Source organism: Scyliorhinus canicula, chromosome 6, assembly GCF_902713615.1.
Source record: "Scyliorhinus canicula chromosome 6, sScyCan1.1, whole genome shotgun sequence".
Lineage (NCBI taxonomy): Eukaryota > Metazoa > Chordata > Chondrichthyes > Carcharhiniformes > Scyliorhinidae > Scyliorhinus > Scyliorhinus canicula.
This window is the reverse complement of record NC_052151.1, coordinates 38391805-38417893: the sequence shown is the minus strand read 5'-3', so window position 1 is coordinate 38417893 and position 26089 is coordinate 38391805. Positions and strand designations below refer to the sequence as shown.

At 47.8% G+C, this 26089-nt stretch overlaps 1 protein-coding gene across 1 annotated transcript in view; it reads right to left on the bottom strand.

Annotated features, from left to right (window-relative positions):
* Positions 1–26089, bottom strand: part of ak9 (adenylate kinase 9) — a 457701-nt gene that overhangs the window by 413717 nt on the left and 17895 nt on the right. The window contains exon 6 of the mRNA XM_038801009.1: positions 2096–2208. Within this exon, the coding sequence (XP_038656937.1) occupies positions 2096–2208 (113 nt within the window). The remainder of the gene's footprint in view (positions 1–2095; positions 2209–26089) is intronic.

Here is a 26089-nt window from a genome sequence, read left to right as displayed (position 1 = left end):
GATGTCCTGGAAGGGAGGATGACTCGAAGTCTAGAGATGGCAATATTTGGAGTGTCGGAAGATCCGGGAGTCCAGGGGGGGAGAATGGCCGACGTTTTTGTCTTTACCTCCCTGGTGGCCCGGAGACGGATTTTGCTGGGATGGAGAGATTCAGAGCCTCCAAAGTCGGGGTGTGGGTCAATGACATGGCAGGGCTTCTTAGGCGAGAGAAAATTAAGCTTGCCTTAAGGGGTTCACTACAGGGGTTCACTCGGAGCTGGCAGCCGTTCATCGACTTCTTCAAGGAAAATTGACCGTTAGCAGTGGGTGGGGTTTGAGGGGGGGGGGGGGGGGGGCGGTGGGGGTGAAGTGGAGCCTTCAAGTGACGCCTATGGGCAGGGAATCTGTTGTATGGGTAGTTAGAGTTTAGGTCTGGGGGAGTCAGGTGTGTTATTGTGGGGGTTTTGCGTGTGTTGGATCTCTCGATCAGAACGTTAAAAATATTTAAACTATAAATGCCTCAATAAAATATTTTCTCAAAAAAAATCAATACTGTCATGGGTAAATAGATGCATCTTCATTAGGTAGATTGGTGAGCACAAAGTCAAGTAGGTTTTTCTCTCTTGTTGGTTCACTCACCACCAGCTGTAAAGCACAGTTGGCTGCTAAACAGCTGGCTTGTAATGGAGAACAATGCCAGCAGCGCGGGTTCAATTCCCGTACCAACCTCCCCAAACAGGCGCCGGAATGTGGCGAATAGAGGCTTTTCACAGTAACTTCATTGAAGCCTACTTGTGACGATAGTAATTATTATTATTATTATTAAACCCAGTCGAGCTGCTATATCTTTTAGGACTCAGCCAGTTTGGTCAGTAATGGTGCTGTCGAACCACTCTGGGTGCTGGACATTGAAGTCTTCCATCCATTTGTGTAAAGCTACAATTGTCAGATAAGAGTTCTGATTGAAAGAGATTCTTGGTAGTTCAGTGATGGGGGTGTGGTGCACTGATCAACATCTGAGATCATGAGCTGTCAGTCACTTTCATATTTTATTCAAACAATCCAATGGTATCAGAGTCAGTCACACAGACTGCTTAATAAAAATACTTATGCCAAGAGGACAAGCAAAAGATATGCCTGGAAGAGGCTGCAGTGGTAAGGAGCGATGAGGCCATGAAGGTATTTGAAAACACGGTTGAACATTTTAAAACGGCAGCATCCAGGGACCAGGGACCTCTGGCAAGTGAAAGCAGAACTAGGGGGCACAGCCTCAAAATAAGAGGAAGTTGATTTAGGACTGAGCTCAGGAGGAACTTCTTCACCCAAAGGGTTGTGAATCTATTGAATTCCCTGCCCAGTGAAGCACTTGAGGCTCCTTCATTAAATGTTTTCAAGATAAAGAGAGATAGTTTTTTGAAGAATAAAGGGATTAAGGGTTATGGTGGTCGGGCGGGAAAGTGGAGCGGAGTCCACAAAAGATCAGCCATGATCTGATTGAATGGCGGAGCAGGCTCGAGGGGCCAGATGGCCTACTCCTGCTTCTAGTTCTTATGAACCAATGTAGATCAACAACCACAAGGATAATGGGTGAATTAGATGGTGCGAATCAAGATAACAGCAGCAAATGAGCCTACATTTAAGGATGGAAAATTGGAGGCAAGTAATGTGAGAGAGTCCAGGAGTACTAGAATAGTTTAAAAAAAATAAATTTAGAGTACCCAATTATTTTTTCCAATTAAGGGGCAATTTAGCATGGCCAATCGACCTACGTTGCACATCATTGGGTTGTGGGGGTGAAACCAACGCAGACACAGGGGGAACGTGCAAACTCCACACGGACAGTGACCCAGGGCCGGGATTCGAACACGGGTCCTCACCGCCCTAGGCAGCAATGCTAACCACTGTGCCACCGTGCTTCCCGCACTGAAGACGTAAGAGAATAAATTGTAAGAGTGCATATTGATGCAAATTGTTTTCCATCACACTTAACATGCTTTCAGGGAATTTCAGCACAAGTCTTACTCATTTGTCAACAAAACACAATAATAAAATTGCCTTTTTATTTTAAGTTTATTTCATATGATAGGTTAAATTAATATAAAAGGAGTTATTTTACCTTAATATTAATGATGAAGTCAGGCTTTAGAGTCAAACTTTTGAGGAGTTGTATTTGATCTGGAATATTCAAGTAGTTCTCAGACAGAGTTGGAAATTCACATAAAACATACCCTAAAAAGAGGGGTATTGTTAATTAGCATTTATGTACTTAAAATAGGAACTTACCTACAAAATAGGAGGAGTAGGCCTTGTAGCCCCGCAGGCCTGCCTGCCATTCATACTCGTATAGAAAATAGATGCAGGAGGAGGCCAATTGGCCCTTCGAGCCTGCTCCACCATTCATTATGATCATGGCTGATCATCAAATTCACTACCCTAATCCTGCCTTCCCCCCCGCCCCCACATATCCCTTTAGCCCCAAGAGCTATAACTAATTCCTTCTTGAAATCACACATCGTTTGGCTTGAACTACTTTCTGTGGTAGTGAATTCCACAAATTCACCAGTCTCTGGGTGAAAAGATTTCTCCTTGTCTCAGTCCTAAAAGGTTTGCCCCTTACCCTCAAACTGTGACCCCTAGTTCTGGACTCCCCCACCATCGAGAACATTCTTTCTGATTCTGCCCTGTCTAATCCTGTTAGAATTGTATATGTCTCTATGATCCCCCTCACTTTTCTAAACTCACATGAATATAATCCTAACTGATTTAATCTCTCCTCATATGACAGTCCCACCATCCCAGGAATCAGGCTGGTAAACATTCGCTGCACTCTCTCCATAGAACATTCTTCCTCAAATAAGGACACCAAAACTGCACACAATGTCAGGTGTGGCCTCACCAATGGTCCTATACAATTGCAGTAAAACATCCCTATTCCTATACTCAAATCCTATCCCGATAGAGCCAACATGGCTGATCATCTGCCTTAACTCCATTTTACCATCTGCGCCCCATGTACCATCATTCCCTGAAAAATAAATTCTGCCTATCTTAACCTAGAATAAGCAGAATTATAGAGCATTCACAATCCTCTAGGGTAGACAATTCCAAAGATTCAGAGTCTCTTGAGTGAAGAAATATCTCCTAATCTCAGTCCTAAATGATCGATTCCTTATTGTGAGGCACTATCCTATGTTGTAGATTCCCCAATCTGGAGAAAGAACTGTCTATCTTGTCAAGCCCCTTCAGAATCTTGTCCATATCAGTGAGATCATCTCTTATTTTTCTTAACTCTGGAGAGCATAGTTCTAATTTACTCAGCCTCTTCTCATAGGGCAACACTCATTCCAGGAACGTATCATGTGAATTTTTGCTTTACCACCTTCCTTCCTTAGTATATCCGTCCTTAGATATGGAAACCAGAACTGCATACAGCATTCCAGGTGTGGTCTCACCAAAGCCCTATGCAATTACAGTATTTTCTTGCATATTAATCCCCTGAAAATCAAGTCCCAACATTTGCACTTGCGTGCGAACTTCCTGTGTTCCTTGCAAGAGTACATCCAAACTCAAAGCCTGAACATATAGAAGCTTCAAACTTTTAAAAAATATATTATGTTCTTGTATTCTTCCGACCACATCTGCCTATATTTCTTTGCAGCCTCTTTGTGTCTTTAATAAGGACACGGGGAGTCCACACCGAGTAAGAATAAAGAACTTTAATTTATTTACAGTTACATTATATACAACTCTCAGTAGATCCCTACCGGGTCTCTCCATGGTTGCTGCGTTACTTTTATACATTGCTGAATGGAGTTCCCCCGCCCCTCAGAAGGGGAGTTTGTACTCTGTGAGAATCATGGGGAAGATAATCATTCCCACCCCATAAGTCCCATAAGTCACAATTTTAATTTTCATCTAGCTTTGTGTCATCAACAAGCTTGGATACTTTACCCTCAGTGTTACGACTCCCTGAGCCAGTGCGGGGTCAATTCCAAGCCCACTGAACCCAGAGTCACAACACGGTTGAAATTAACTTTTATTATTAAAATATCCGAGGTCTTCGGCTACCCAATAACTACAATCACCAGGTTTGTAAATGTAAACACAATTAACTTTTTATTATTAACAATAACGACAATCAAATAGGAAACAAATACAACTGGTTAACTACTATCTAATCTCTAACCTGACCCTCTACAAATACACAAACAACCACAGAAGGGAAAGAGGAGAGTAAAATAATGATGTAATTAAAAGGAGACTCTTTTTTTCAGACAGACATCTTCCTGTTAGTTTCCTGCTGGGTCAGGGAACAAGGCCTCTTGCTCTGCTCTGGTCTGCAGACTTCAGGTTGGTATAAGTTAAAAGGGGTCAGGAGTGCCTATCTCTGGTAGCGATCGTTGTGAGGCACTTACTTGTTGGCGGCTGCTGTCCGAACCCTCTCCTCTCTCTCGTTCAAGATCTTCTTGGCAAAAGCTGGTCCACGGAGGAACATTGGTCAAAGAGAGAGGAGGGCTGGATCAGAAGACTGAACCATGTGTGGGACCTGTCTTTTATAGGTCCCAGGGGATCCGCGCCCCTTTGGGCGGACTCCCTTACCTGCTTGGAATCGATTGGGTCTCTTCCCAATCGATATGTTTGAACCCCCCAATCATGGGGCAGTTCCTCGGTCACTGGGGCGGTTCTTGGGACTTATTGTTTTGGGCTTCTCTGGCGCCGAAAGGTCTGGCCTTCCATTCAATGTATCGATCTGTGTTTAACTTGTTTCCATTGTATCTGGGGATCGCCCGGTATCGCCTCATTAGTATGTTAACTGGTTTCTTTTCACAGTGCTGTCTGGTTTTTGCAGCAGTCAAAACTGGTTTCTGCAGCCGTCCCAATATACAAGCGCTTTGCAAGCTGCTTGCTTTACAACATGTCCATTTTCCCTACATTCTTTGCAATCTTCCATTTTGTGTTGGGCAGTGGCCACCCCAGGTGGCTACAGAAGTGAGGGCTTAAGTGGGTCGGTGCAGACTCGATGGGCCGAATGGCCTCCTTCTGCACTGCATGTTCTATGTTATTGTTTCTTTCAGCTTGCAATGGTTTTCACTGAAGACTCACAGAAATAGCAGGAAACCTGGCATTGGAGAGAGAGAGACAGCTTCTTCTTTCAGGGTGCAGAAGTGTGTAGAAGGCAGTAAGCAGCAGAGAGAGAGAGAGAGAAAGAGTCAGTTGCCAGAACAGAATACTGTTCCTGGCCAATAAAAACAAACCTCTCCAATCTCTTGGTGCCATAAAGTCTGGGTTCCTAATAATAATCTTTATTGTCACAAGTAGGCTTACATTAACACTGCAATGAATTTACTGTGAAAAGTCCCTAGTCGCCACATTCCGGCGTCTGTTCGGGTACACAGAGGGAGAATTCAGAATGTCCAAATTACCTAACAGCACATCTTTCGGGACTTGTGGGAGGAAACCAGACCACCTGGAGGAGACCCACGCAGATACAGGGAGAATGTGCAGACTCCACACAGTGACCCAGCGGGGAATCGAACCTGGGACCCATGGAGCTGTGAAGCAACAGTGCTACCCACTGTGCTACCATACTGCCCCTCTGCCCAAAAATACGTAACTTCATAACACAGTGTACTATTTTGACACTTTGCATTCCTTACTTCCTCTGTTTGACTTCAAGGTATGTCTCCATTAACATTCATGGAGCAAAAATAATCAAGACAAAATAAAATAAATAGGAACTAAGGGATTCAATAGGAAGGGTCCTTACATCTCAGAAGCAATTCTTTTTGATACACTGCTGGTGAATAACTTAATAAAATACGCAGGGTATGTTAATAAAAGTGTTTCTTAAAAGCAGAAAAAGATAGTCGGTTGAATTCTCCGCCGTCGGGATTCTCCGTTTTGCCGGCCGCCCAGGTGTTCCCCGACGTCGTGGGGCTGCCCTACAATAGGAAACCCTATTAGCCAGCTAGTGAAACGGACAATCCCAACGGCGTGCGGCACCAGAAAACTGGTGCAGCGGGACAGAGAATCCCGGCCAGTATGTCCATTAACCTGTTAAGTCAATCTGCTGGAGTTTTTGTTTTTCGGGTGTTCGACCTCTTCATCAGAAATGTTCACCTTATATTTAATATATTCTTTTTGGGGAGCAAAAACCATTACAAATACCGTGTGTCGAACTTTACAGAACTTTTGATTACTTCCTTAGGCTGAAGTAATAATTTTTACCGTCCCTGTCTGGACTGCATTCTAGCGTCCAGCCAGGATCTCTTTTTTCGGGGATGGGTTTGTGGAGGAGAGGTTATGGAGTCCCTACAGGGGAGGTTCCCTTTAGTTAGGGGTGTCTGGGTATGGGCATCCCTTTAATTAGGGGTTCCCTGTGGGAGTCCATTTAGTCAGGGGTTCCCTGTGGGGGTCCCTTTAGTTAGGGGGCCTCTGGGTGGCTCCCTTTAGTGAGGGGCCTCTGTGGGGATACCTTTAGTTATCTGACCCTCTCCCTTTGTAAGCAATAAAAAGCCCATCACATTTCTACCTTTAGTTCCGAAGTCAGATTATACCTGAAACATGAACTTTGACCCTCTCTGTTAAGATGCTGCCGAATCGGCTGACATTTTCCAACATTTTCTGTTTCTCCTTCTTTCTCTGGGAGTTCTAGCTACAACTCTTTCTGCAGATCAAAATTGTTGAGGAGACAACAACCAACCACCAATTAATAATTTCAGCTTGGCAAATAGAGGCGGCACCCTGGCATATCCAGCCACCTGGGTGATGCTTTCAACTTAGTACTGGATCAGGCATCTGTGGGAGAATGGTCAAAGCATGACGAATGGAAGACCTGGCTAATGTAACAGCCCACAGTCTCATTTCATTTTATTTTTAATATATCTGCCATCCAAAACAGCCAGGGGTTAGAATACAGGTGAGAGTCAGACTTTGGCAGGAAAGGGACTGCAGAGCTAATGCCGATCAGGAGAAGGAGACACAAAGCCAGGGCTAGGTATACCCAAAGAACTCTTTGAGAACCTAGGTTTTATGAAGTTACGGAGAATCCACACTGAGTGGTTTCAAAGAAATGTAGGGTTATTTACAAGGCTATAATACACAGCTCCTGGTAGTTCCCAACTGCATCAAACGGTTGGTGCCGAACCTTCTATGAAATATAGATCAGGTTTCCCTAGCCCCCCTTAACGAGGGAGCTTGTACTTCTCAAGGGACATGGGGAAGTCAATCATTTCCACCCAAAATCCGAAAAAGCCTTCTACGGCCGTGGACAAGGAGGATGAGGAGGACTACGCTGGACTCTCTTTAGTGCAGTAGGAGTGTCATGTATCTGAGGTGCCGGGTCCGGTGGTGTATGCTGCGAAGAAGAATGGTGTTTCCCATAGGAACACTGGGGTGGACGGCCGGCTGGAGGCAACTGCAGAATGGAATCTGCATCAGAGATTTAGGGAGCCTGTGTTTCCATGTCAGAATCCAAAGCTGTGGGCCTTTGTCATAGAACATAGAACATACAATGCAGAATGAGGCCATTCGGCCCATCGAGTCTGCACCGACCCATTTAAGCTCTCACTTCCACCCTATCCCCGTAACCCAATAACCCCATCCTAACCTTTTTTTTGGACTCTAAGGGCAATTTAGCATGTCCAATTCACCTAACCTGCACGTCTTTGGACTGTGGGAGGAAACCGGAGCACCCAGAGGAAACCCACGCAGACACGGGGAGAAGGTGCAGCCTCCGCACAGATAGTGACCCAGCGGGGAATCGAACCTGGGATCCAGGCGCTGTGAAGCCACAGTGCTATCCACTTGTGCTACCGTGCTGCCGTCAAGGCATCTTTGGGGAGCCACAATGGGCTGGTCCGCTATTGGGTCGGGACTAGCCAGGACTGGTGGCACATAGGGAACCTTACGAAGGAGTGGTCTCCGCGACCGAAAGTGATACAGATGCTGTTTCAGCAGTTGGCCGTGCACTTGTCCCTGATAGGAGACTGGTCCCTTCTGACGGCAGACAGCTCCCGAGAGTCAGCAAGCACCATCAGCAAAGTTGCAGACAAATACCACGTCACGAGGTGTGAATTGCTGAGCCAGTCGAAGTTGAACACGGTAAAGACCTTGCAACCCCTAGTTATGGCACGCCTTCGGGAAATGGCAAGCCACGGTGGGTACAAAGACATTGGCCCATAAGCATCTCAGCCAAGACAACTCCAGTCACTGTGTGTGGCGTGGTCCAATAGAATAGAAATCGTGCCAGTCTCGTATCCACCGAACCCTGCTTTCAGGTGGCTTTCGGAGTCCCCGTTTAAACAACTGCATGGTTCACTCTGCCAACCTGTTCCATGGTGGGTGGTATGGGCAGTACGCCCATGCCAAATCCCATTGGCCTTCAGAAACACCGAGAACTCCTCACTTGTGAAAGGAACCCACCATTGTCCGTGACAAGGAGCTCAGGAATGCAGGGCATCGAGAAAGAGATATGTAACCACTCAACAGTCGCACGGGAGGTGCTCGCTGTCATTTGTGGACATCTTACCACTGGGAATGGGCATCTATTAAAAGAAGAAACATCAAGCCCAAGGAACGGACCAGCAAAGTCAGCATGCACTTGAACCCAAGGGTTCAGTTACTCCCAGTGGTGAATGGGTGCAGCCGAAGGGAGCTTTAGGTGCTTGTGACAGACAGAACACTGCTGAGCCATCCTCTCAATGTCAGTATCCAGGTCCGGTCATCCGACATAGCTCCACATCAACATCATTTTGAACACCTCTATGTGCCCATTGTGAAGGTCTTTCAAGACAAGCTCTTGACCCTTTGCTGGGATAACAATCCATGTATCCCACAGTAGAACGACATCTTCCATACTCAGTACAGACAACTTTGAGGAGAAGGCCTGTAACTCACTCGGCAGCTGTCAATACTGGCCACTATATATCATTAGATGCCCTTGAAGGAGCTGGGAGCGAAGTATGGACTGTAGCAGGGAGAAAGATTTCAATACATGCAGGTTCGAGTGCCAGAAAGGAGATACAGAGCTTCCCTGTTGAGCCGAACACATGCATCTCACAAGACAGGTGGATGCCATATTCTGAGAAGCACTGCAACACCATCTCAAGGTTCTCCAAATGTTCCTGGGTGGTAATCCCAGTGATCAGTATGCCACCCAAAAACACTACGACGCGCGGTAAACTCAGCAGGATATTTTCAATGACTCAGTGCAAGATTCCAAATTGCTGGAGGAGGTGCTGACGACAGGGGGACTGGAGAAGGGGGTAGTGTCAGCGGTTTACGGGGCTATTTTGGAAGAGGAGAAAGCACTGCTGGATGGGATCAAGGCAAAGTAGGAGGAAGAGTTGGGAGAGGCTATAGAGGAGGGGTTCTGGTGTGAGGGGGAACACCTCCATCTCGTGCGCGAGGTTGGGGCTGATACAGCTAAAGGTGGTATTCATATGCCTTGGTCCTGTCCAAAGCTGGAGGATTACTGGAAGGAGGTTTTTAGGGTTATCTCTAAAGTGGTGCACTGGAAATTGGACCCGGGTCTTCGGAGGCCATATTCGGGGTGTCGGACCAGCCGGGGTTGGAAATGGGTGCAGAGGCAGACGTTGTAAACCTTTGCTTCGTTGATCGCCCAAAGGCAGATCCTGTTGGGATGGAGATCAACCTCTCCACCCTGTGCCCTGGCGTGGTGGTGGTGGTTGTGGGTTGCGGGGGGGGGGACCTGCTGGAAATCTTGATTCATGAGAATGTCAAATTTGAGCTGAGGGGAAGAATGGAGGGGTTCTACAATTCATGGGCGTTATTCATTATGCACTTTCAAGAATTGGATTATATCGAACATTAGGCAGGGAGCAGGTTGGGAGCTTGGGGGGAGAGGGACTGTATGTGTTAATGGTGACTATGGGTGATTCCTGATTCCTTTTTGTTATTTGTTTGTGTTAACATGAGGGCTAATGTTTGGGGATTTGGTGGGAGGATGGGATTGTTGTTATTGATACGGGGATTGACACTGTATTCGTTACTAATTGTTGTTTATTGTTGGGTGTAAATTTTGGAGAAAATGGAAAAAGGAGAATAAAAATATTTTTAAAAAAAAATACTTTTTCATCCCAAAGTCCACCACCAAACTAGAGTTCTCAACCTGCACGTATTTACATTCGGCTGCCGCCAGTGTGCGAGAGGCAAAAGGGATCAGCCATTCCCGAAATGCCAGGGCAGTACCAATTCCAGAAGGTTACATGTCACATGTGATGATCAACGGTGCACATGGATCATAGTGCTTTAACAGCCCCGAGGACATTATTAGTCTTTTGACACACAGAAAAGCCACTTCCTGGGCCTGGTTTTTCTTAAGAAGCAGATGCAAAGGAGTCAGTATGGTCGCGAGGTTTGGGACAAATTTCCCAGAGTAATTAACCAACCCCAAAAACGAACAAAGTTCTGTGGTGTCCTTCAGGGCGGGGGCCATCTGGATGGCCTGCAACAGGGTGTAAGCCATCCCAGTCCACCCGATACCATAAGTAAACCACCTCCTTCGTATGGAACACACCCATCACACAGCACAGGCGGACGCCATATTCTGAGAAGCACTGCAACAACGCCTCAAGGTTCTCCAAATGTTCCTGGGTGGTAATCCCAGTGATCAATATGCCACCCAAATACACTATGATGCGCGGTAAATTCAGCAGGATATTTGTAATGACTTAATGCAAGATTGCATATGCTGGTGGCATCCCGAAAGGCAGCCAGGTGTACTCGCAGAGTCCCTGTGCGTACTTATCATAAGGTATTTTCGGGAGGACCTGTCGAGTTTGAGCAACTGATATGCATTACTTATATCCAGCTTCATGAATAAGGATCCACCAGCCAAATTTGTATAAAGGTCATTGATGCTGGGCATAGCGTAGAGATCTAGCCTGGAAGTAGGATTGAACGTCAGTTTAAAATTCTTGGAAAATTGGACTGTTCTGTCCGGTTTCATGGCAGGGACCACTGGTGCTGTGAAGTGTATGGGCTGGATAACGCCCAAATTCTTCAACCTGTTCAGTTCGGTTTCCACCTTCTCCACCAAGATGGGGAGTCCTAAACAACCCTCTTATGGTCTGACCTGATTAATACTACATCCCTGCCTGCTTCACCCGATGCCGGTGTCTATGTATTTACATTGTATAACTTATGTTGCCCTATTATGTATTTTATTTTATTTTATTTTCATGTACTTAATGATCTGTTAGAGCCTCTCGCAGAAAAATAGTTTTCACTGTACCTTGGTACACGTGACAATAAACAAATCCAATCCAAAGAGCGAATCAGGCGCACCTGGAAGTAGTGCAGCTGAGCCTCCGGGTCAACCTGCACCTTGGTCATGGCCCCTTTTATGGCCTCCCGACTGGAAGACTTAAGGGTACTTGCCGAGTACCTCGCAAGGCCATCGGACCCCACTTGGAGAGTGACAGCCCAAGTGCAAATGTGTAACCAATCGTGGCCCAACATGCTCGGACCATTCCCTCGATCGATAATGAGAGGGTAACGAGCCCTAAACCACCAGAGCCAATGTCGTCCCAACAATACTCAGCTACTCCCCTGTATATGTGGCCAACCGAGCCAGTGTCCACCATGGTCAAAGTTTCCATGCTGTACTTTATACGATCAAAGGTGCTCGTGCTACAACAGAAACAGCTTCCCCAGTATCCAATTCCATGTTTAATAAATGGTCCTTCGCCTGCACTGGGACGCAAATGGGAGCCACATGGGACACCGCCACACAATTCAACTGCATCGCAGCCTCATGGTCCGGCTCATCCAGATGAAAAGTCCGGTCTCGAGGAAGATGTCTTCCCCTGCCAGTGCTGCTGGGACCACTGGGGCTCTCGCTGGCTGCGGTCACGCCTGGACCGGCAACCACACATTGCGCATGAACCCAAACCACTGGTTTATGGCTACAATACGCAGCTCCCAGTAGTTCCCAACCAGGTCTAATTGTCAGTGGCGAACTGGCCGGCCGTATATACAATATAGATTGAGTTTCCCCTTAATGAGGGAGCCGGTACTCCACAAGGTTCATGGAGAAGACAATCATTCCCACCCCATTCAGCCTCGTGTGGCAGAACACCCAGATAGCATTCCAAACTCACAGGAATTCTAAATGAAAGTAACTACTTTTCATGTACTTTGGTTATTCTGGCCATTCTATCACAATTATAAAGCTATTGGAGCAGACTTAGCAAATCTGTGGCACTGATTATATTATCGGGCCCAACCGTTAGATTTAAATTGGATCCGTACTTGTCTATAGCGGGAGCTCTCCTCAATTTCAATCCAGTGAAGATAAAATGCTGCAAATTGGAAAACACATGGAACCCTGGAGTGAGTCTTGGATGATTTTAACGCCTTCTCCATAGTTAATGCAAGATTGGGGTGAGGGGGGGAGATAAATGAATACCTGAACTTCCCTTCTGGTATCAAAATGGCTTACTCAATGTGAATTATGGCTATATGTGAATTTTGTTGTCAGATTTTTCTGTAGAGGTGATGGGTTAACAAAATAGTGCTGTGAGGAGCAGATAGCTTTTCATAAAATCATAGAATCGCTACAGCACAGGAGGAAGCCACTCAGCTTACCGAGTCTGCACCAGCCCTCTGAAATAGCACTCTACCTAGGCCCACTCCCCTTTCCTATCCCATAACCCCATCTCACCGTTGGACATTAAAGTGCAATTTAGCAAGGCCAATCCACCTAACCTGCATATCTTTGGACTGTAGGAGGAAACCGTAGCACCCAGAGGAAACCCATACAGGCACAGGGAGAATATACAAACTCCATACAGTCACACAAGGTCTGGCTGCAAACAATAATCCTTTAATTTGCTCTTAATGTATTACTGCCAAACACTAAACCGTCAACGTTTAAATGAATCTTGACATCATTAATTACATTCATGTGGAAGAACATTTGCTTACAGACTAACTGCACACTCAAGGAACAAGTTTTGCTTTCACTGGTACAGTTTTGAAGGCAGATGTTACCATGACAGCAATCAATGACCACTGGCCCCTTGCACTATTAGAACGTTACTACAGATGAATTGAAACTAATGAAAGATTGTATAAATTGTCTAGACCTTGGCAAAGTAGACATTTATGACTTTGCTGATGCAAGTATTTGCAGTGAGTTAGATGTGTAGTCATTTTTTCATTCTTTAAGGGATGTGGGTATCACTGACTAGACCAGCATTTATTGACCATCTGTAATTGCCCCCGAGAAGGCGGTGGTGAGCTCTTGCAATCCATGTGCTGTAGGTACACCCACTGAGCTGTTCGGAAGAGAGTTCCAAGGTTTTGGTCCAGCGGTAGTGAAAGAATGGTGATGTGTTTCCAAGCCAGGATTATGATGAATGTAGGAATTTTTCATATATATTATATTATGTGGCTGTTGCTGTCACGTTGTTAAAAGAATTTAGGTTAAGTTATCCATTTTAGTGATGGTGATGTGCTGAGCGGATGGGCATCAGGGGCTCTCCACCAAACCAGGACAAGAAAATGACACTTTTAGTTGAATTTTGCCCAAATTTCGAAGATAAAAATACCTCAACAGCAAACGGTGGGCAACCAGGAAAAGGTGCCAGCAAACAGGAGCTCGAGGGGCTGAAGAGACGGCAGAAGCGGCAGAAAGAAATACGGGCAGCAGGCAGACGAGATGGCGGACCCACAAGGAGAAGGGGCCCTGGCCACCCAGCAGAGAGGGCGGTCAACAACCCAAGCATCAGCCTCCCTCCCACCACCTGGAGACAGATGAAGGAGCTGACCGCCATGAAGGAGGCGATCAGGATAGAAATCCAGGTGACAGTCGAGGTGGCGCTGGCAGAGGCGAAGGCCACCATACAAAAAGCAATCGATGGGCTGGGGAAGAAAGTAGAGGCTCAGCAGAGGACGATCCTCAACCTGGAAAAGGCCTCGACGGACCAGAGTGACAGAGTCGTCGACCTGGAGACAGAAATGAAAAGGCTGGTTGCAGTCCTGGGGAACTTGAGGGAAAGTCGAGAACCAAGAGAACAGGTCCGACGACAAAATATCCGGATCGTGGGCCTGCCGGAAGGCACTGAAGACAAAGACCTGATGAACTACGTAGCCCAAATGCTGGGCAACTTAGTCGGGAGAGACATTTTCCCCAAACCCCCAGAGCTCAGACCGAAACCTAAGGCTGAGGAGCAGCCAAACCAGCAAAGCTCCACAGATACCAGGACCGTGAGAGGATCCTGAGGTGGGCAAGCTAGACAAAAGCGAACACCTAGGAAGGACACAAAATCCGAATCTACCAGAACATTGGGCGGAGCTGGCAAATGCAGGGCCGAGTTTAACTAGACAAAGTCAGCCCTGTACAAGAACGGGGTATGTTTTAGTATGCTGTTCACAGCTGGTTCTGAGTTATGTACCAAAAAATAAACACTACCTTAACTCCCTGGAGGAAGCAAATTAATTTGTCCAAACCAACAGTCTGGACAAAGGACAGGCACGGCAACGATGAGGGTTGTGCAGGGAAGACTGTGAAAGAGCAAAAGACACATTGGACAGTGAGCACGTTTGCACGGGACTGTGCTGCTTCAATCCAATCATAAAGGGAAGACTGGGTCACAGAAAGAAGCTAGGACAGGGAGAGGCAGGTGTAGGTTTAAACAGGGAAAATGGGTAGTCAGCGGGCATAAGGTCTAAACCAGCCCAGGGAGGGGGGCCATCACACTGGCAGAAATAGCTGGCATGGGAAGACAGACAGCATGGAGGACCGCAGTGTACCTCCCGGCTCGGAGGGAGTGCCTAGTCAGGGGCACGGGGAACACGAAAGGAACAGAGCAATAAAAATCAGTTGGGTTTCGTATGGGCTTTGGCGAGTGAGGAACAGATTGAGGAAATAAGATTTTTGTGAGGGCCACGAAGAATCCAGCACGAGTTGAAGGACAGAAAGAAATAATATTTATTTACAATAACATATATATACAACAGCAACTCCTTCGCTGCTCACTCTCTTCTAGCCCTGTTCCAAACTGGCCAGCTTTATTTATGCAGGGAGTCTGCTAATGATTTCTCTGCCCCCACCCCCTCATTGGGGAAGCTCATACTCCCAAAGGATTGTGGGATTGCATTAGTCCCCAGCAAATGGTAAGCAGGCAGGTTATAACATTCCTCCCCCCCAAAGACCAAGGAATCCACCGAAGACCCTGGCGAATGAGGGCGTCGGACTCGTTTTGCCGCAGGCAGGACACCATTTGTCCGAGGCGCTGGATCGGGCGACGTGTAACGAGACGGAGAACGACGCTTCCGTGACGTACGGCATAACGGTTGTACATCCACGGCCCGTGGGCCCGAGGATTCCCCCTCTGAGGTGTCCTGTGTCTCCATCTCGGAGTCGGAGTCCGCTGCCTCCGTCATCTCGGCATCTCTATCTCCACGCGGTTCTGCAACGACCTGCACAGGCTTTGAGTGCGGCACCAGAAGAAGATTGTCAGGAATGCTTTCCACTGTGTCTGGTCTCTGTGGCTGTAAATATGAGCTCTGGGGGCGGGAAACCTTTGGAAGGGATGGTCTTCTGGACCGAACGCGGTCTACATGTTTGCGCTGGAGGCGACCCTGGGCTTGCACCTGGTAAGAGATAGGGCCCAACTGGCGAAAGATTACGCCAGGGACCCACTGGGCACCACCAGCAAAATTCCAAACGAACACTGGGTCACCGGGCGCAAACTGCCCAATCGGCCGATGCCAAGAAAAACCATGTCCCTGCCGCTCTTGTGTGCGGCGTACATTTGCGCCAATGTCCGGGAAAACCCGCTAAGGCGGGTGTGAAGTTTCCGGCCCATTAGGAGTTCTGCAGGAGCTGCCCCAGTCACCGCATGCGGTGTGGTCCTATATGAAAACAAAAAACGATCCAGTCTAGTGACCAACGACCAGGAAGACTGTTTCTTTAGGCCTCGTTTGAATGTCCGCACTGCGCGCTCCACCAACCCATTTGAAGCCGGGCGGTGCGGATATGGCGTATGCTGTTCATCTTCATGAACCTCGCAAATTCCTCACTTGTGAACGGAGTGCCGTTGTTCGTGACCAGCACCTTGGGGGAGGCAATGCGTACTGAAAGACAAACGCATCTTCTTGATTGTTGCGCAGGACGTTGTGCCTACCATCTTATGCACTTCTAACCATTTAGACTGGGCATTGATTAATAGAAGGAACATGGATCCTAGAAAAGGGCCGGCGAAATCTGCATGCAAGCGCGCCCACGGCCGCCCTGGCCATTCCCAGTGATGTAGGGGCGTGGCTGGCGTAAACTTCTGATGCTCCTGGCAAATGGAGCAGTTTTGGGCCACCTTCTCAATGTCCGTGTCGAGGCCTGGCCACCAAACATAACTCCAGGCCAACATTTTCATTTTGGTCACACCCGGATGCCATTGTGCAAGTCTCTTAGTATTAGCTCCTGTCCTTTTTCCGGGACAATCACACGCGCCGCCCACAAGAGGATACTGTCTTCCACGCTAAATTCTGACAGCTTGGAGGAAAATGCCCGCAACTCGCCTGGGAGCTGTCTATGCTGCCCACCATACAGGACTATGTGCCGAACCTTTGACAGGACTGACTCCGTCTGGGTCCACTCACGGATCTGTGATACCGTGACAGGCAAGCTGTCCATAGAATTTAGGGTTGCAACCACCTCACCGGACGTGGAGGTCGACACGGGGCCGGTCGATAAAGGCAATCGGCTCAGTGCGTCGGCATTCCCTATCTGGATTCCTGGTTTGTGCTCCAGAGAATACTCGTAGGCAGCAAGCAACAAAGCCAAGCTCTGGATCCGTGCAGAAGCAATGGGCGGTATTAACCTATCCTCTCGGAAAAGTCCCAGCAGAGGCTTATGATCAGTCACTATAGTGAAGTGGCGGCCATACACCGACTGGTGGAAGTGTTTCACTGCAAAGACCACCGGCAGACCCTCCTTCTCGATCTGCGTGTACTTCTTTTCCGCTGCAGTCAATGTGCGGGAAGTGAAAGCTATCGGCCGCTCGGCCCCATTCTCCATTTTGTGGGACAGGACGGCCCCAATACCATACGGGGATGCATCATAGATCATAGAATTTACAGTGCAGAAGAAGGCCATTCGGCCCATCAAGTCTGCACCGGCTCCTGGAAAGAGCACCCTACCCAAGGTTAACACCTCCACCCTATCCCCATAACCCAGTAACCCCACCCAACACTAAGGGCAATTTTGGACACTAAGGGCAATTTATCATGGCCAATCCACCTAACCTGCACATCTTTGGACTGTGGGAGGAAACCGGAGCACCCGGAGGAAACCCACGCACACACGGGGAGGATGTGCAGACTCTGCACAGACAGTGACCCAAGCCAGAATCGAACCTGGGACCCTGGCACTGTGAAGCGATTGTGCTATCCACAATGCTACCGTGCTGAGCAAAGGCTTTCCAGGATCATAGTGGGATAGTAACCCAGACGGCGATAATTCTTATTTCACCCGCCGGAAAGCGGTTTCTTGAGGCTGACCCCAAACCCAGGTGTGATTCTTCTTTAGCAGAAGGTGCAACAGGGCCAGCGTAGTTGCCAGGTTGGGGAGGAACTTCCCATAATAGTTTACGAGGCTGAGAAAAGAACGAAAAGTCGGGGCGGGGGCTTGTTGAATTGCGCGCACCTTCTCTGCAACGGGGTGCAAACCTTTGCGTTCCACCCGATAACCCAGGTAGACTACTTCCTTCGCTTGGAAGACGCACTTTGTGCGACGTAAACGGACGCCAGCCTCCGAAAAGCGTCTTTGGACAGCCTCCAAATTTTCCAAATGTTCCTGCTCCGACGTCCCTGTAATCATAACGTCGTCCAAGTAGACAGCGACATGCGGTAAACCTCTCAAAATGCCATCCATGACGCGTTGAAAAATAGCGCAGGCAGAGGATACCCCAAAGGGCAACCGTGTATATTCATACAGGCTCCGGTGTGTATTAATCGTACATATGGCCGGGAAGCAGGATCCAGCTCCAACTGTAGGTAAGTGTGACTCATATCTAATTTCGTGAACGAGAGTCCGCCTGCAAGCTTCGCGTAGCGATCCTGTATGTGAGGCATTGGATATCGGTCGAGACCGGGCGCCTGCGGAAATAGCACGGCGTGGCTCCTAGTTCGACTTGAATACGGGCTATGGCCTCTTTTATTTCCCCCAAACCGGGCTGGAATACATCTGGGTATCGTCCTAGCACCTCAGTCAACCCTCCAGAAACTGTTTGGAGGATGTGCTGCACTGCAGCCGCAAATGGCGCAACCAGTCTCGACCGAGGTTGAAGTCAGAAATAGGAAAGGAGTTGAGAGTTTTCTATAGGTCCCCCAATAGCAGCAGAGATGTGGAGGAACAGATTGGGAAACAGATTTTGGAAAGGTGCAGAAGTCACAGGGTAGTAGTCATGGGTGACTTCAACTTCCCAAACATTGAGTGAAAACTCTTTAGATCAAATAGTTTGGATGGGGTAGTGTTTGTGCAGTGTGTCCAGGAAGCATTAACACAGTATGTAGATTGTCTGACCAGAGGGGAGGCCATATTGGAGTTGGTACTTGGTAATGAACCAGGGCAGGTGATAGATTTGTTAGTGGGGGAGCATTTTGGAGGTAGTGACCACAATTCTGTGACTTTTACTTTAGTAATGGGGAGGGATAGGTGCGTGCAACAGGGCAAGGTTTACAATTGGGGGAAGGGTAAATACAATGCTGTCAGACAAGAACTGAAGTGCATAAGTTGGGAACATAGGCTGTCAGGCACACAAGTGAAATGTGGAACTTGTTCAAGGAACAGGTACTGCGTGTTTTTGATATGTATACCCTGTCAGGCAGTGAAGAAATGGTCGAGTGAGGGAACCATGGTTGACAAGAGAGGTTGAATGTCTTGTTAAGAGGAAGAGGAGACTTATGTAAGGCTGAGGAAACAAGGTTCAGACAGGGCGCTGGAGGGATACAAGATAGCCAGGAGGGAACTGAAGAAATGGATTAGGAGAGCTAAGAGAGGGCATGAAAAATCTTTGGTGGGTAGGATCAAGGAAAACCCGAAGGCCTTTTACACATATGTGAGAAATATAAGAATGACTAGAGCGAGGGTAGGTCCGATTAAGGACAGTAGCGGGAGATTGTGTATTGAGTCTGAAGAGATAGGAGAGGTCTTGAACAAGTATTTTTCTTCAGTATTTACAAACGAGAGGGGCCATATTGTTGGAGAGGATAGTATGAAACAGACTGGTAAGCTCGAGGAGATACTTGTTAGGAAGGAAGATGTGTTGGGCGTTTTGAAAAACTTGAGGATAGACAAATCCCCCGGGCCTGACGGGATATATCCAAGGATTCTATGGGAAGCAAGAAATGAAATTGCAGAGCCGTTGGCAATGATCTTTTCATCCTCGCTGTCAACAGGGTGGTACCAGAGGATTGGAGAGTGGTGAATGTCGTGCCCCTGTTCAAAAAAGGGAATCGGGATAACCCTGGGAATTACAGGCCAGTTAGTCTTACTTCGGTGGTAGGCAAAGTAATGGAAAGGGTACTGAGGGATAGGATTTCTGAGCCTCTGGAAAGACACTGCTTGATTAGGGATAGTCAGCACGGATTTGTGAGGGGTAGGTCTTGCCTTACAAGTCTTATTGACTTCTTTGAGGAGGTGACCAAGCATGTGGATGAAGGTAAAGCAGTGGATGTAGTGTACATGGATTTTAGTAAGGCATTTGACACGGTTCCCCATGGTAGGCTTATGCAGAAAGTAAGGAGGCATGGGATAGTGGGAAATGTGGCCAGTTGGATAACGAACTGCCTAACCGATAGAAGACAGAGAGTGATGGTGGATGGCAAATATTCAGCCTGGAGCCCAGTTACCAGTGGCGTACCGCAGGGATCAGTTCTGGGTCCTCTGCTGTTTGTGATTTTCATTAACGACTTGGATGAGGGAGTTGAAGGGTGGGTCAGTAAATTTGCAGATGATACGAAGATTGGTGGAGTTGTGGATAGTGAGGAGGGCTGTTGTCGGCTTCAAAGAGACATAGATAGGATGCAGAGCTGGGCTGAGAAGTGGCAGATGGAGTTTAACCCTGACAAGTGTGAGGTTGTCCATTTTGGAAGGACAAATATGAATGCGGAATACAGGGTTAACGGTAGGGTTCTTGGCAATGTAGAGGAGCAGAGAGATCTTGGGGTCTATGTTCATAGATCTTTGAAAGTTGCCACTCAAGTGGATAGAGCTGTGAAGAAGGCCTATGGTATGCTCGCGTTCATTAGCAGAGGGATTGAATTTAAGAGCCGTGAGGTGATGATGCAGCTGTACAAAACCTTGGTCAGGCCACATTTGGAGTAGTGTGCAGTTCTGGTCACCTCATTTTAGGAAGGATGTGGATGCTTTGGAAAAGGTGCAAAGGTGATTTACCAGGATGTTGCCTGGAATGGAGAGTAGGTCTTACGAGGAAAGGTTGAGGGTGCTAGGTCTTTTCTCATTAGAACGGAGAAGGATGAGGGGCGACTTGATAGAGGTTTATAAGATGATCAGGGGAATAGATAGAGTAGGCAGTCAGAGACTTTTTCCCCGGGTGGAACAAACCATTACAAGGGGACATAAATTTAAGGTAAATGGTGGAAGATATAGGGGGGATGTCAGAGGTAGGTTCTTTACACAGAGAGTAGTGGGGGCATGGAATGCATTGCCTGTGGAAGTAGTTGAGTCGGAAACATTAGGTACCTTCAAGCGGCTATTGGATAGGTACATGGATTAGGGTAGAATAATGGAGTGTAGATTAATTTCTTCTTAAGGGCAGCACGGTAGTATTGTGGATAGCACAATTGCTTCACAGCTCCAGGGTCCCAAGTTCGATTTCAACTTGGGTCACTGTCTGTGTGGAGTTTGCACATCCTCCCCGTGTCTGCGTGGGTTTCCTCCGGGTACTCCGGTTTCCTCCCACAGTCCAAAGATGTGCAGGTTGGGTGGATTGGCCATGGTAAATTGCCCGTAGTGTCCAAAATTCTATGATTAAGCTAGGAAAAAAGTTCGGCACAGCATCGTGGGCCTAACGGCCTGTTCTGTTCTGTATTTCTCTATCTATCTATCTAACAGGCTGGGCCTGTGGCTGCACACCACGATAAGTGGGAAACGCCCCTCCTGGAGTCCATAAACAGGGGTTATCGTAGTTCCTGCAATGTCCAATGGTTCCCCGTGTAGGTGGCCAACCTCGCCTGTGTGTCGGTCAATGTAAGGGTCTGTATACCCTGCTTGATGTGGTTGAATGTCTTCTGGGCGATCACGGAGACCGCTGCGCCAGTGTCCAACTCCATCTCAAGCGGGTGACCATTGACCAGTACTGTCACCTTAATGGGGGCCACACGGGGAGCTGCCACACAATGCAGCTGCAGGCAGTCGTCCTCCGTCTCCACATCCACGGGAGCAGTCGCCGCAGGTTCATCCACATGGAAGTTACAGCCCCTGGGCTGGCCCGAGTTTTGGTCGGAACGACGGCGACTCTGGCGCCCCAGGACCTGTGTCCGCGACGGGGTCGGCGCCTACATGTCTGACATAGACATGGCTCCTCATCCATTGGTTCTGGAGAAGGCTCCTTTCGGGGAGGAATGTCCGAAGGCCACTGGCGTCAATCCGGACGTCGCCTCGCCCAAGGTACCACAGGGGTGCGGGGGAACGCATTCGGACAGAAGAGGCTGTGCCCCAAGGCATGCACCTCCATTCCCTGTAGCTCCTGCACTCCTCGTTCTACACTCTCTCAGGACAATACTATTTGAATGGCCTGTTGAAAAGTAAATGTTGGCTCAGCTAACAACTTTCTCTGGGTGGTCGCATTGTTAATACCGCAAACCAAACGGTCGTGTAACATTTCTGACAAGATCTCACCATAGTCACAGTACTCTGAAATCCTGCGTAGCCTGGATAGAAACTCGGCAAGGGATTCTCCTGGGTCCTCTCAGCGGTATTAAACCGGTAACGTTGGACTATCGTGGACGGGGTTGGGTTAAAATGTTGCCCCACTAAGTTCACAAGTTCATCAAACGTTTTGGTGTCCAGCCGTAAGGCTCCTAATCACCCCAAACATATGCGGGCCGCAGGCGGTGAGCAATATGACCACCTGGAGCTCGTTTTCGGTGATGTTGTTTGGCCTGACATAGTAACACATGTTGTGCATACAGGTTCCAGCTTTCCACCGCAGCGTCAAAAACATCCAAACGTCCATAAAGAGGCATGGTGTAATAGAAAACAACTTCCAACCGAAGCCAGAGAGGGATTTGGATAGGTTAAGTGAATGGGCTAGGGTCTGGCAGATGGAATACAATGTTGACTAATGTGAGGTTATCCATTTTGGTAGGAATAACAGCAAAAGGGATTATTATTTAAATGTTAAAATATTAAAAAATGCTGCTGTGCAGAGAGACCTGGGTGTGCTCGTGCATGAGTCGCAAAAAGTTGGTTTGCAGGTGCAACAGGTGATTAAGAGAGCAAATGGAATTTTGTCCTTCATTGCTAGAGGGATGGAGTTTAAGACTAGGGAGGTTATGCTGCAATTGTATAAGGTGTTAGTGAGACCACACCTGGTCATTGTGTTCAGTTTTGGTCTCCTTACCTGAGAAAGATCGTACTGGCGTTCAAGGGTGTGCAGAGGAGATTCACTAGGTTAATCCCTGAGCTGAAGGGGTTGGATTACAAGGAGAGGTTGAGTAGACTGGGACTGTACTCGTTGGAATTTAGAAGGATGAGGGGGGATTTTATAGAAACATATAAAATTATGAAGGGAATAGATAGGATAGATGCTGGAAGGTTGTTTCCACTGGCGGGTGAAAGCAGAACTAGGGGGCATAGCCTCAAAATAAGGGGAAGTAGATTTAGGACTGAGTGTAGGAGAAACTTCCTCACCCAAAGGGTTGTGAATCTATGGAATTCCTTGCCCAGTGAAGCAGTTGAGGCTCCTTCATTAAATGTTTTTTAAGATAAAGATAGATAGTTTTTTGAAGAATAAAGGGATTAAGGGTTATGGTGTTCGGGCCAGAAAGAGGAGCTGAGTCCACAAAAGATCAGCCATGATCTCATTGAATGGCAAAGCAGGCTCGAGGGGCCAGATAGCCTACTCCTGCTCCTAATTCTCATGTTCTTACGTATCCAACAAAAATCCAGGGAGGTGGCTTCAGCAGTGCAGACAGATATTCACTTTAACCCTCGTCGCCAGTTTTGGGAGGGCCATGAAGAATCCAGCACGAGTTGAAGGATAGAAAGAAATAACATTTATTTACAGTAATATATATATACAACAGCAGCAGCAACTCCTTCGCTGCTCACTCTCTTCTAGGCGGTTCCAAACTGGCCAGCTTTATTTATGCAGGGAATCTGCTAATGATTTCTCCCCCCCCCCCCCCCCCCCCCCCTCATTGGGGAAGCTCATACTCCCAAAGGATTGTGGGATTGCCATTAGTCCCCAGCCAATGGTAAGCAGGCAGGTTATAACAAAGATGCACCGCAAGCAGCCACTTTGAGGATCCGTGGGAAAAGGGAAACCCTGGAGTGCAGTGGTGCACCCACATGGCGCACACACAGTCGGCTGTTATGTTGGGTTCCCCCTGGACAAAGGGAAACCCTGGAGCACAGGGGCCCGGTCTCATGGTGAGAACGTGACCGTGGCCATTTTGGATGGCCCCCAACAAAAGGAAACCCTGTTGTGCAGGGGCGTGTCCACCAGGTAAGTATGGTTGATCCCGCAGGGGCGCACCTGACCAGTATTATCATCCTGGAATGTCAGGGTACTTAACGGCCCAGTAAAAAGATGCAAAATCTTCGCCCACCCAAGAAGTCTGAAAGCCAACATAGTCGTCCTGCAGGAAACAAGAGGACAAGATTCATGGCAACAAGGACGGTTACGGACCCAGGGGGATGGTACGTCATGGTCAGCAGTGTCCTAGAAGGGGCACCGGCAGTTCTGGTAAATGTGTAAGCACCCAACTGGGACGATACCAGCTTCATAAAAAAGGCCATGGCGAAAATCCCCGACATTGACACACACCGACTGATCATGGGGGACGACTTCAACTGCATATAGGGCCCACTGATGGACCGATCAAACCTCAGATTGGGGAAAAGGACGGGCATGGCCAGGGAACTGCGAACATTCATGGAGCAGTTGGGGGTGGTGGACCTGTGGCAGTTACTAAACCCCAGTGAGAAGGAATTCTCGTTCTTTTCGCAGATCCATAAATGATACTGTGTAAAATGTCACCATCTGTAGTGGTGGGATCTGAACCTGGGTCCGCAGACCATTACACCAATACACGAGGTCTTTGATTTTGCTAGTCCAGTGACAATGCCACTGTGCCACCGCTTGCCTGGTGCAGACAACATAAATTTATGGTCAAAACCTATTCAGCTTAAATAAACCACAATCTTTTTACATTTCAAGAATTGAGAAATTAGATGCAAAGGTTGATAAACTGGAATTTAGGAGAGATGGTGCAATCATGTCCTCAATCTGTACATGCACGACAACAGACAAAACAGGCAGAAGCCAAGCAGATCTGGATACTGTCTCAAGGTCCAGGACCAAATTGACATCCTCACTCAACCCCACAATTTCAGAGCACCCTGTCTTCATCCACAATGTGGAGATGCCGGCGTTGGACTGGGGTGAGCACTGTAAGAAGTCTTACAACACCAGGTTAAAGTCCAACAGGTTTGTTTCAAACACTAGCTTTCAGAGCACTGCTCCTTCCTCAGGTGAATGGAGAGGTATGTTCCAGAAACATATATTAACACAAATTCAAAGATGCCAGACAATGCTTAGAATGCGAGCATTTGCAGGTAATCAAGTCTTTACAGATCCAGAGATGGGGTAACCCCATGTTAAAGAGGTGTGAATTGTCTCAAGCCAGGACAGTTGGTAGGATTTCGCAAGCCCAGGCCAGATGGTGGGGGGGTGAATGTAATGCGACATGAATCCCAGGTCCCGGTTGAGGCCGCACTCATGTGTGCGGAACTTGGCTGTAAGTTTTTGCTCAGCAATTCTGCGTTGTCGCGCGTCCTGAAGGCTGCCTTGGAGAACGCTTACCCGGAGAAACTACCCAGCAAACTACCCAGCCTTCAGAACAGCGACCATGACACCAGGCAACCCTGCCATGGCAATCTCTGCAAGACGTGCCGGATCATCGACATGGATACCACCATTACACGTGAGAAAACCATCCACCAGGTACGCGGTACATACTCGTGCGACTCGGCCAATGTTGTCTACCTCATACACTGCAGGAAAGGATGTCCCGAAATGCGGTACATTGGCGAGACCATGCAGATGCTGCGACAACAAATGAACGGGCATCGCGCGACAATCACCAGGCAGGAATGTTCCCTTCCAGTCGGGGAACACTTCAGCAGTCAATGGCATTCAGCCTCTGATCTCTGGGTAAGCGTTTTCCAAGGCGGCCTTCAGACGCGCGGCAACACAGAATTGCTAAGCAGAAACTTATAGCTAAGTTCCGCCCACATGAGTGCGGCCTCAACTGGGACCTGGGATTCATGTCGCATTACATTCACCCCCCACCATCTGGCCTGGGCTTGTGAAATCCTACCAACTGTCCTGGCTTGAGTCAATTCACACCTCTTTAACCTGGGGTTATCCCATCTCTGGATCTGTAAAGACTTGATTACCTGCAAATGCTCGCATTCTAAGCATTGTCTGGCATCTTTGAATTTGTCTATATATATGTTTCTGGAACATACCTCTTCATTCACCTGAGGATGGAGCAGTTCTCCGAAAGCTAGTGTTTCAAACAAACCTGTTGGACTTTAACCTGGTGTTGTAAGACTTAATCCACAATCACTTCAATGGCCTTACCTCTCTCTGCACCTTCTCCCATTCTACATTCTACAGCCTTAATTTTTAATTCATCCCCACACCACTCCAGCTCTCTATCTCATTCCTTATCTTCAAAAGCCTTCTCAAAACATAACTCTTTAATAAAGCTTTCAGTTACCCTAAAATGATTGTTAGCCATGTTCTTCTCCTCTGTGAACATTGCTACGATCCAGCAGCTGGTAAGTGCCCTATGAACCAAATCCCAAAAAGGGAAACTTGCCAAA